We start from the raw sequence: 12,850 nt of genomic DNA, 5'->3' as shown, positions 1-12,850 counted from the left end.
CTTGGACTCCTTAGGCTGCTTTGGCTCCCAACTACAAAATCTTCCTCACATGCCAAAATTTCTTCTCAATCCCTCTCTTCTTGCTCACCCTCCTTCTCACATCCCCATGACCTGTTTGTACTCTCAACATCCACCCCAACTGTTTACTCCCCTCCACCCATCCCCATTTTTCCTGTCTGTGAAGCAGTTAACCTGTGTCGCTGTTACTGTCAGCCCTCTACTGAAACAACCACCTGGCCTATCAGGTGTATTCTTTCCATCAAACTATGTAGCATTACTTACCCCAGTTTAAATGACTGGAGTCTCGCTTTCTCTGCATCTCCATCCTCCAATCTCCATCTCCACCCTGAGGAGTGCCCATCTGCTCTGACAGATGCCATACCCCATTAAGCCTGGCTATCTCACTTCTACTCTCTCTCACACACATCTAAATTCTTTCTTGCACAAAGACTAAAATCTCTATTTCAGCCATCTCTAGTAATATATTTGGCAAAGCTAGACAAGAAAAAAACACAAGTACAGTGGCAAGCCCTGAGCAAATTTGCTCTGAAGAACACACCATGCCTAGCTTTCTTCTATCTTTTTCCCCTACCTTGTCTAGTGGCAGCCAAAGTCTCTTTACCAATATTTCATAGACACAGAGACCTACCCACTGTTTTGACACAGCAACCTGGGCATTTCCCTGCCCTGCTGTCTGTTGATATCCTTGCCTGCAAAGCTGCTCTTTCCTCCCATTCATCCAAATTCCTCAGGATCTGTCCAAGACTCCTCTCAATTTCTCACATCTCACATCCAATCCATTTGCAAACTTTATCAGGTCTACCTTCAAAATGTATCCTAAATTTGACCCTTCCCCACTACCTCTCTCTTCCCTCACCTAGACAATTAAAATCATTTCCAGCTCTTTTCTCTACTGCTACTTCCTCCTCCTCCTATACTATTCTGTACACCAATGAGAATGATCTTTTCATATCACAAACTATATCATACCAGATCTGTGTTCAGGACTCTCCAATGACTTCCCAAAGCCTTCAAGAACCAACATGATCTGACTGTCATTCTACATCCTCTCCTCCCAATCTTCCCCCTCCTTCACCTGGGCAGCCATAGTGACCTCTGCTCCTCAACACGCCAAACTGCTTTCCACAGAGGTTTTGCACTTCCTTCCCTCTCCCAGGAATGCTCTCCCTGGAGATCTGAGTCTGGAAGGCTTCCTTCGTTCCTTCCTTCAAGGAGTCCTCAGAGGCCTTTCTTGACTACTCCCATCTCTGATTTTTTTTCCTATAACATTTTGATATTATATGACACTTTATTTGTTTCTAAGTAATAATCTTTTTCTTCTCATTAAAATGTATGCTCCAGGTGGGTAGAGACTGTCTCTCCTAGTCACTCAGTAGCACTATCACAGAGCCTGGCAGACAGTAGGCACAGGGGAATACTTGCTGAGTTACTGCATAAACCAGCGCCAGTTTACCAGAGAGAGGACTACACTTTAAAACATTCCTTATCATCCCATTAATTATAGCAACAGAAATTAAACTGAATCTAATGACAGAAATTTGTTTATAATGAAAGCCCTATTGAGTCAACTGAGAAGATAAACAAATAGAAAAGAGATTCTACTATAAAATTCCATGTAACGACTCTAAATATTTCCCCCCAGTTTTCAATTAGCTTTCACAATAAAACATTACCCTGCACCTAGCTATTCCTTTAACTACTTTAATTGGAGGAATGAAATTGACACCTCCTCTACTCTCCCCTTTGTGGGTTTCATTCTTCCAGCTTTCCTAAGCTGGAACCCTGTGGGGGTCCATTACCCAAATCCAGCACAACAAATATTTCACTTTGCCAGGACTGGAGTTAGAGTTCAACAGCAAATATAAATGCCATGACTTCCAACACTCTCAGCCTCTTAACGGCTGGTAAAAATTACAGTAAAGAGCTTTGTGCTGCATTTAGTTACATCTGAAAAAACAGCAGCTCTTTGCTTGTTGAATATTTGGACACCAGTATCAGTTAATGAGAGGTGTTGAAAGAAGTGAATCTAATGGATTCTTACCTTCTGTCACCAGAACACATTACAGTCATCACAAGCACAAAGAGCAAAATGAATGACTTAGGAGCGGCAGTAAGTCACAAACCCCTAAGAAAGCCTGAATCCTAGGATGCCACCTTTAAAATGGTTTTCAGTAGGCAGAGGTGATAGACAGCACATTCTAAGATTGCATTACTGGAGAATGTTGCTATTCTTGGAGAGATGTAAAAAGTGGCAAGGGACTTGGTTTTAAAAGTACAAACACAGAGAGAATCCCACCTTAATGGGCACCATTATGACATCCAGTTCAACATAATGAGGCTATTTCCACAATCTGGCCAGCAGCCCATATTAGCAAGGCTTTAGTGATGTGGATACAACAAATTTTGTTTGAACAAGAAATCCCTGGGAAAAAAAGATCCTTTCACAAGCCCTATCCATTTAGCAATCAATCAAAGGAAAAATATCCTTCTCGTAAAGCCAGCAGCTCCTGTCTGAATCCTGATAAAACACTAAATGCTCTAAATAAAATAATATTTTACTAGTGACCTTAACAATCACTCTTTTACAAAAACATCATTACTACTAATGCTTACATTGATGTAAAGGAGAGGAGTTAGGTCTAAGAGGTGAGAGTTTTGCTTAACAAATAACTAGGTGTCAAATATAAGGATGCTTCAAAAGGTTCATGGAAAATAGAATTGAAAGAGGTAAGTTTATTTTGGTGTGAAAAATTTGAAATCCATGTGCTGTTTTTTGAAACTGTTTATTGATTTATTCTCATCTATTTGAAAGGTAGAGTGACAACAAAGGAGGCAGGGAGGGAGAGATGGAGGGAGGGAGGAAGAGATAGAGAGATAGAGAGATAGAGATAGAGAGAGAGAGAGAGAGAGAGAGAGAGAGAGAGAGATCGTTCATCCTCTCCATCACTCTCTAAAACCCACAACAACTGGGGCTGGGCTAAGCTGATGCCAGGAGCCCAGAATGCAATCCAGTTCTACATGGGTGACAGGGGCCCAAGCACTGAGTCATATTCTGCTGTTCTCAAAATGCATTAGCAAGAAGTTGGATTGGAAACAGAGTACCCTAACTCAAACCAGCATGGATTGTAGGTAAAACAAGCAATGGCTTAAGCACTGCACCACAATACACATCCCCCCAAATAGTTTTCTTCATAATATGCGTTTTCCATTTACTTGTGAAGACCTTTCATACCCAAACTGTAAAAAAATCGAGTCACTTTATAGAAGCTCTATATTAAAGAAGTTAGTAAACTACCCATAATTCTTTACCAAATATCAGCAAAAACCATCATAATCCTTATAACTACTAGTGGAACCATATGAAATTGCAAATATTGGAATGTTTTACTGTACAGAAGTGAAAATTCCATAATACCCCTGGTAGAATATCACTATCTTAAAGAAACCACATCAGAGAGGAGCTCAAGAGGGCCCTGCAGTCCAGGGCCTGGGTTGGTATGTCCACAGGACCACTCACTAGCTGTGTTGCATTAGCTAAGTCACTGAGCATCTCCGAGCCTCTCTCACAAAGATGCACCCCCTCAGATGCGAACCCTCCTTATTCCTCAGCCTCTTAAAGCAGGGTAAGGAACAGAGCAACTTGCCCTCCTCCTGCTTAGAGCCAGCAATCATCTTCTAGTCTCTCCCAGATAGAGAATAATGCCTGGAAATTATCCCTATTAAAGGGAAGTACTAAAGAAGTACTAAAACTTACAGTTATTAGCAACATTTTTACAAGTCAAATAAATCTGCAAAGACTATTTTGGATCTAGAGTGATTCTTCAACTTAACAATTCACTGAGATTCACAATACTATCAGAAACTGACTCCCAAAATTTGAAAAATCCCATCCAAATCAGGCCAAAAAAAAAAAAAAACAAAAAACTAGGCACAACTGCTCTTTCTCTGGGAGAAGTAGTGAGATGTTCAAGGCCACCCTAGGCAATGTCCTTGTGAAGGTTAAAGTTGCACTACTTAGGCTGCAGCCAGTTATTTTGCTCCCAGTTGTAAACTCCCTTAACACACTCTCTCTCCACCCCCCCACCCCCCTCAAGGGCCCAATTCCTTCCACTGCTTTTACTTCCTCCCTACCGTAGGCAAAGAAGAATCTCACTGCATCTGTGAGCTCATTCTCTGAGAGCTACCCAAACAATGCCAAGGAACTCTGGGTTATCTTCTTTCTAAGGATGGATGCAAAAACTTCCTTCAATGAACATATTTCGCTCATCAGCAAGCCTATAGGGAAATCAAGCTAGGACACATGCTTGTGGTCATTTTCTCTATAGATACGGTCTTATTCATTTTGATGGTCCCCACACTGAGCATACAACAGGCCCTCACAATCTCTTATGAGTGCTTACAGACCTATTAGTCCTAACCAACCACAGGAGAATCTTTTCAGATACACTTTCCAGACGCACTGCAAGGATTACTGATTTCTTATTGTTGAACAACGCTCTGCCTTCCTAAGATTCATGTTTCTGTTTTATTGGCAGGCCAAAAGCTATTTTATCTAATTTTACTAAAATAAACACCTTGACAACTCAAATTCATTCAGTGTTACCTTGTGTCATGCAGAGGACCAAGAACATTATACACTATCTCATTTAATGTTCACAATGACTCTAAGAAGTAGAAACTAACATGAAGTGATGTCTCATTTTATAGCATGGATTCCAAATACCTTGTAATGCATCCCTGTGTTTCAGAGTTCAAAATATCCCTGTAAGAAGTCTAGGGGTTAGACCACAACACATTCTAATAGCACCAGGATTATTATGTCAGCCAACCCTCTGACCCTGCAATTCTGGAATTGGGACCAGCTACACAGGAAATCTGCTCTTCCCTCTCCTCCAATCTGCTGTTGTTCACCATCCTAATATATATCTTACATTTCTTTCTGAAAATAATGTTCAAAATACAACTATTACACATGTAGAAGTGTGTATTCATTTCAATAAGATTTATCTTTAATTCAAACACTAATAGTTCTGAAAACTTTTTAAAAAAAAAAAAAACTGTGTCCTATGCCTACATGCTAAGAAAAAAAAACTATTATTAAAATTGAATGACCCTGGCCAGCGCCGTGGCTCACTAGGCTAATCCTCTGCCTGCGGCGCTGGCACCCCGGGTTCTAGACCCGGTTGGGGCGCCAGTTCTGTCCCGGTTGCTCCTCTTCCAGTCCAGCTCTCTGCTGTGTCCCAGGAAGGCAGTGAAGGATGGCCCAAGTGCTTGGGCCCTGCACCCGCATGGGAGACCAGGAGAAAGCACCTGGCTCCTGGCTTCACATCAGCGCAGTGTGCCAGCCGTAGCAGCCATTTGGGGGGTGAACCAATGGAAGGAAGACCTTTCTCTATGTCTCTCTCTCTCACTGTCTAACTTTGCCTGTCAAAAAAAAAAATTGAATGACCCTGTTGAAGACACACCAGTACTAATTTGGAAAAGTACCAAATTGGGACATGCTCAGTTCCAACAGATAAAGTTTATGGTAAAGAAGGAAAGAACCCTCAGTTTAGATGAGAGCAGTGAAATAATTAGTTTGCATGTAATTCAAAGAATGATAGTAATTGTATTCATGGAATATGTACTGAGAAACAACAGGGTGACAAATATATGTAGGTCACTGGCCCATGTCAAAAGACCCTATTTCTGCTTCTTACTCCTAAGATCCCATCCCTACTCTGTTGGGTCCACACTCACTTTGAGTTCCTTTAAATTCTGTGCCTTCAGCAAATAGTGTTAAGACCAGTATAAAACTGGACTGAGTTCTTAAATATTTAAATAGGACTCCTCTATTTTGCCAATTAAATTATAAACTGCTCGAATAATGCCAAGATTTCTGCTTCATGTGTTCATGTAATCAGCCAATGTGATCTGCCATACTCTGCAAAACTGGTGACCCAGCCATGCCCAGTCTATACAAAAGGCTCTGCAAAACACCATCAAAAATGCCAAGACTTCATGGTTTATATGTTTTACATTAAAATTACTATCATTGGTAAAGTTGACAAAATAGTGGCACCATCTACATTAACTTTAGAGATTTGGTAAAAGCTTAGTTTCTTAGACTCGACCTTTTCCCTAGGAAAGCAACCTCTGTAAAGCACATTTCGCCATCTCTGGCACAAAGAAGGCACTTGGTAAATTCCGGCTTACTCCCTCTCCAGGCAGAAACTGCTGTTTTACTTATAGTATAAGAAGGTCTTCAAAACACCCATGAAAAACTAGGCATATATTTCAAAATATTTTTGCACCAAAAACTTATCTTTTGATAATGGTGAACCCAACTAAACTGCAGGAATCACCACACACAAAGAGCACCAAGCTTGAAGATTTGTGTGTTGAGGGACTGGAAAGGAAGGAGAAAACAAGCCCAAATTTGTGGATTTGAGGATACGGAAATGTAAGTTAAAGAGAGAATTAGTTGAAATAACATAGTTAGCAAGAGCTACACCTAAAACATTTTGAGCACCTAGTTTCTGCTGGGTACTCCACTCAGCATTGCCTCATTTAATCCTCCTTAAATCCCTTCAAGGTGGATCCAAATGTCCCCATTTCACAGATAAGAAAACATAGGATTGAAGAGATAGAATTATCTACTCAAGATCTCACAGCTACAAAGAATCTTCAAAAAGTTCTGGGAAATACACATAATGAAAAAACACATATGGATTCAAAAATGTTTGCAACAAAGTAAACTTATCTTTTAATTTCATTTTTCCACAAACTCTTTGAACTACCCTAGTATTACACAGTAGAATCTTGACACCAAGGCCCATGCCTTCCCTCATAAGTTGCTTAGTAAGATACCATGGTCTTTATTTAAAAAAAAAAAAAATCACTATCCTACTGCAATATCCCTTCCTTTAGCAAAAGTCACAAATGGTAAACAGATGGTCCAGGCTCACCAAGACCTTAAGTATTGTTAATGCTCTACAAAAATCAGTTCTCTTCTCATCCCTCTCAGCTCTGCCATCACCAAGGATCACTCTCTTCCCTGCCAGCCTCCTGGACCTTGGAATGTCTGAGAAAGGGAGTTGGATGGGGGAAATTAATCCCTCAGGCAAGGCAGAATGTATTCCAGGTTTCATCCAAACTCCAACCAATCCTTTTTGTATGATGTCTTAAGCACAGACAGCAGCACTTGAACACATGAATTTTTTATCACCACCTGCTCATCTGGAAAGACATCAGAAGACAACAAGAACAAGACTAGGGAAGGGGAAAACAGGAGCAGCCTTTTACTAAATTATGTAGGTATTCATAGCTCCTTATCCCCCCACACTTCCTCGCCAGGACACAGTCATCTTATCCCAGATATAACAATGTACCCCAAATTAGTAGACTAAGTCAGGAGACAAAAACATACTTTCCTGGAATTCAAGAAAAGCCTCATTTGAATTCCTCTATCTATTCATGATAACATCTACAAGAGTACTTTAAAACATTCACAGAAAAAGGAAATCAAAAGACAACTTTAGGGGCCAGCAAAGTGCCACAGAAAATTAAGCTATCACCTGGCATCCCGTATCAGAGTACCAGTTCCAGTCCTGACTGCTCCACTTCCAATCCAGCTAAGGTGCCTGGGAAACCAGCAGAAGATGGCCCAACTACTTGGACCCCTGCTGCCCATGTGGCAGACCCAGATGAGACTACTGGTTTTGGCCTGACACAGCCCTACCTGTCAGGGACATTTAGGGAGTGAACCAGATGATGGAAGGTTTGTGTCTCTCCCTCACTCTCTGTCACTCTGCTTTTCAAATAAATAAAATAAATCTTTTAAAAGAATTGAGGAGGGGCCAGCGTAGTGGCACAGTAGGTTAATCCTCCACCTGCAGCACCAGCATCCCATATGGGCGTCAGTTCTAGTCCCGGCTGCTCCTCTTCCAATTAAGCTCTCTGCTATGGCCTGGGAAAGCAGTAGAAGATGGCTCAAGTCCTTGGGCCCCTGCACCCATGTGGGAGACCTGGAAGAAGCTCCTGGCTCCTGGCTTCAGATCAGCACAGCTCCAGCCGTTGTGGCCATTTGGGGAGTGAACCAAAAGACAGAAGACCTTTCTCTCTGTCTCTCCCTCTCACTGTCTGTAACTCTAACTTTCAAATAAATAAATAAAATATATTAAAAAAATAAATAAAAGAATTGAGGAGCTGGTGTTGTGGCATAATGAGGTAAACCACTGCTTGCAATGCCAGCATCCCATATGAGTGGTGGTTCAAGTCTCAGCTGCTCGACTTCCAATCCAGTTACCTGCTAATACACCTGGGAAAGCAGTAGAAGATAGTCCAACTCCTTGGGCCCCTGCATCCATATGGGAGATTCAGATGAAGCTCTTAACTCCTGCCTTTGGTCTGGCCCAGCCTTGGCCACTGCAGCCATTAGGGGAGCGAACCAGCAGATGGAAGATATCTTCCCCCCACCTCCTTCCATCTCTGTAAATCTTCCTTTCAAATAAATAAAATAAATCTTTAAAAATAATTTTTTTAAAATAAAACAGTTGGGCCGGTGCCGTGGCACAGTAGGTTAATCCTCTGTCTGCGGCACCAGCATCCCATATGGGCGCCAGTTCTAATCCTGGCTGCTCCTCTTCCAATCAACCTCTCTGCTATGGCCTGGGAAAGCAATAGAAGATGGCTCAAGTCCTTGGGCCCCTGCACCCACGTGGGAGACCAGGAGGAAGCACCTGGCTCCTGGCTTCGGATTGCCACAGCAGCTCTGGCCATTGGGGCCATTTGGGGAGTGAGCCAATGGAAAGAAGACTTTTTTCTCTGTCTCTCCCTCTCACTGTCTGTAACTCTAACTCTCAAATAAAATATAAAATCTTTAAAAAATAAAATAAAAATAAAACAACTGAGGTGAAGTGAGCTAAATCTTAGGCTACTTGTTTAAAAAATAAACTAAAAGAGTCATTTACTTTGATGCAAAAACATTTTTAAATCCATGCAGTTTTTTTATAACATGTATTTTCCATGAAATTTTTCAAGATCCCTTGTCCCCAGCTACAAATAAGGCAATGATTCATGTTTTTCCATGATGTTACTCAGAACCCTTCCCTCTCAATAGCCAGACTAAGAGAAAGCCAAAGGAAAGTTATCAGCCTGGTTGATCACTTAGCACACACCAAGTGGCCTCTACTTAGGAACTAAAGGAAAGGTTCTGTGAGTCAGCGCCCTTCAGGTCAGAGCAATAACAAGAGAAGGGATGAAAGCCACAGAGTCCTGGTTAGGGGAGAAGCAGATGGGCAGCAGCAGTGCCAAGGGGCCAGTGGATGGCACAGCAGCCCAAAGCATGCTGGGAAGTTCCCATCGCAGTCTCTGACAGAACCCCAGGGGACATCTGCTGCTGCATTCAGATCTCCTCCATTCTCCCCTCACACACATATATAAGGGCACACACACCATCTAAGGAGTACACCATGGCCACAAAAGGCAATTTGTGTCAAGTCTGATAAAAAGGATTACTTGGCTGACATTTAGTTTAATGTTTTTTTTTTTAACAAGAACATAAAATGCTAAGGCTGTAGAATTACAGAAATGTAGAAATTAGTGATGGCAGTAATGTTATCTGTGTTATCTAAAAACAAGCAATTCAGTAAAAAACTAAATGTCTGCGGGCCACATTTTTTATTATAAAATGCAAAGGTCCTTCATGAGACTCACAGGAAAAAAAATTATATATTAATTGATGTCACTGAGAAACGAGCACGGCTAATCTCAGTATCTGGGGCCAGCACTGTGGCATAGTGCATAAAGCTGTCACCTACAGGGCCAGCATCCTGTAAGGGCACCAGTTCAAGTCCCAACTGCTCCACTTCCAATCCAGCTCTCTGTTATGGCCTGAAAAAGCAGTGGAAGATGGCCCAAATCAAAACCTATCTCCTAAAGTTGTATCTATGTAAAAATGCATTCATTAAATTAAAAAAAAAAAAAAACCTATCTTCAAGTTGGGTAGGCTGAATACTACAGGCCTTCTAAGAGAATCCCCTTCTCTTAGACATTTTCTTCTTCAAAACAATGCCAACTCCCACCCCAATACACAGAGAGCAGCAGATGCAGTAGGAGTCAACATAGCAACCCTTAAACTCCTGGCTGTACTCCCTACTCCACTGATCTGAGCCTCTGTCTCCCTACCTGGAAAACGGAAAGTGCAGTCTCTGGCCCAATCACCTTGAAAAGATGTCAAACAGGTGACTAAAGTGATAACACTTTAAGAAATATTGCATTCAGGGGCCGGCACTGTGGCATAGCAGGTAAAGCTGCTGCCTGCAGTGCCAGCATCCCATGTGGGTGCTGGTTCGAGTCCTGGCTGCTCCACTTCCGATCCAGCTCTTTGCTATGGCCTGGGAAAGCAACAGAAGATGGCCCAAGTCTTTGGGCCCCTGCACCCGCATAGGAGACCTAACTGGCTCCTGGCTTCAGATCAGCACAGCTCCGGTCGTTGTGGCCAATTGGGAGGGTGAACCAGCAGATGAAAGACCTCTCTCTTTCTCTCTCTCTCTCTCTCTGCCTTTCCTCTTTTTCTGTGTAACTCTGACTTTCAAATAAATAAATAAATCTTAAAAAAAAGAAAGAAATATTACACTCAGCATTTGTGTAAGAAATATAAAGTTTATAAGTTCATAAAACATGAATCTATAACTACAGAATATTTTGATAAAAATAAAATTAAACAGTGTATGAACTATAAGATTATTTAAGTGAGTACTTTTATTTATTTCAAAGGAGACTAAGTCACCCAGCTCTTCCTTTTAATAAAATGTTGGCCGGCACCATGGCTCACTAGGCTAATCCTCTGCCTGCAACGCCAGCACCCCGCGGTTCTAGTCCCAGATGGGGCACCGGATTCTGTCCTGGTTGCTCCTCTTCCAATCCAGCTCTCTGCTGTGGCCCGGGAGTCAGTGGAGGATGGCCCAAGTGCTTGGGTCCCTGCACCCGCATGGCAGACCAGAAGGTAGCACCTGGCTCCTGGCTTTGGATCAGTGCAGTGCGCTGGCTGCAGTGGCCATTTGGGGGCAGTGAACCAACGGAAGGAAGACCTTTCTCTCTGTCTCTCTCTCTCACTAACTCTGCCTGTCAAAAAAAGAAATGTTTTGGTAGTTATAAATTACTATTAATAGAAATGTGTCTTCAATTTGTTTTTACAATCATTAAATCACATAAAATATCACCTGAAAAAGACAACTGGGACTTTGATGTTCCATATAATAATAATAAATACATTTTTATAAATAAATTTTATAAAGAAATAAATACCATTAAGGATCTTATCTAATGTATGGGTATATATTCATGCATAATGATTACTTCAAATAGATTAAATCTATACAAATAAATAAATTTTATAAATAAATAAATGATTACTTCAAATAGATTAAATCTACACAAGTAAATAAATTTTATAAATTTTATAAATAAATACAATTAAGGATCTTATCTAATGTATGGGTATACATTCATGCATAATGATTACTTCAAATAGATTAAATTTATACAAGTGTTCCAACAGAAATGAAGCACTAGAACAAATTATTTTATATTTGCTGTAACTTAAGTCACAAGGTGCTTCATTTGACATTATTTATAATATAAAAGAATGATTTTGCTAACCTGGCAATAAAATCTATTTTGATAACTGAACATCTTATTGATCAAGTCTTTAAAATTCATTTTCAAAAATTTCCAAATAATAATATGAGTAATATCCCTGGTATTTATTTAAATAAAAACTTTTTTTATCTTCAACACCTAAATTAACTCAGCACCATTATTATACTTGAAAGAGCAAACCAATATTATCATATTTTAACATTTGCTACTTTATGGTCAAAATAAGATTTTACATTCACAAAAGTCATTAACAATTAAAAATCTCTTTTAATTATGAAAACTGCAATAGTTCTTACAATGGTTAATTGTGAGAGCATACAATGATATGCAAACAAACAAAAAGCACTAAGCCTGTAAAATTAGCATGCAGACAGTTTTTATCTTTTCTTTTACACAAAGGAAATATGTCTCTTTTGATATTTGGGGTTGTTTTAAGATTCTTATTTATTTATTTGACAGGTAGAGTTACAGACAGTGAGAGGGAGAGACAGAGAGAAAGGTCTTCTGTCCATTGGTTCACTCCCCAAATGGCCACAACGGCAGGAGCTACGCCAATCTGAAGCCAGGAGCCAGGTGCCTCCTCCTGGTCTCCCATGTGGGTGCAGGAGCCCAAGGACTTGGGCCATCCTCCACTGCCTTCCCCGGCCACAGCAGAGAACTGGACTGGAAAAGGAGCAGCCATATGGGATGCCAGTGCTGCAGGCGAAGGATTAACCTAGTGCGCCAAGGCACTGGCCCCCTCTTTTGATATTTGTCCCAACTTTTCTACAAACTTGAAAGGGTTATTTTGTAGATAGCAAATGTTATACATACCACCAATGTGAATGGTCTCTCATTTGTTATTTTAGTAACACAACAATAAAAATTTTAACACAGAATACTACTTCCTCCTATATGCGCATTGAATAACGTTAAAACCCTATGTGAGATTTTCCACTAAAGCAGTGTTCCATCCCAAACTTAGGAATGAAATAAGCCAAGAAATCCTCTTTACCAACCACACACACAAAAAAAAATGGTTGAAAATATTAAATCTGATTCCAAAATTACCAAATCATTCACTCACTCCAATTTCTTTTACTTAGAACAACAGCAGAACTACATTAGCTTACAATTTTCCTTAGAAATCTAGTTGGGAATTCAGCAACATTTAGAACTGTACCCTATAGAAATCCTCTCATAAAAA

At 40.6% G+C, this 12,850-nt stretch overlaps 1 protein-coding gene across 5 annotated transcripts in view; it reads right to left on the bottom strand.

Annotated features, from left to right (window-relative positions):
- The window catches only part of SIM1 (SIM bHLH transcription factor 1), an 81,452-nt gene that overhangs the window by 45,950 nt on the left and 22,652 nt on the right, over positions 1 to 12,850 (bottom strand). Inside the window, exon 10 of one of the 5 annotated variants that reach the window (XM_089332822.1) lies at positions 10,649 to 11,127. The exons of the other annotated variants lie outside the window; for them this stretch is intronic. Coding sequence (XP_089188948.1) covers positions 11,118 to 11,127 — 10 coding nt within the window. The 3' untranslated portion in view covers positions 10,649 to 11,117. Of the gene's footprint in view, positions 1 to 10,648; positions 11,128 to 12,850 lie in introns of those variants that run through there. 5 annotated transcript variants of the gene reach the window in all.

This window comes from Oryctolagus cuniculus, chromosome 5 (assembly GCF_051225735.1).
Source record: "Oryctolagus cuniculus isolate XC-2025 breed Fujian yellow rabbit chromosome 5, ASM5122573v1, whole genome shotgun sequence".
NCBI classification, from domain to species: domain Eukaryota; kingdom Metazoa; phylum Chordata; class Mammalia; order Lagomorpha; family Leporidae; genus Oryctolagus; species Oryctolagus cuniculus.
Note: the sequence above shows the minus strand (reverse complement) of the source record. Positions and strands in the feature narration are given on the sequence as shown.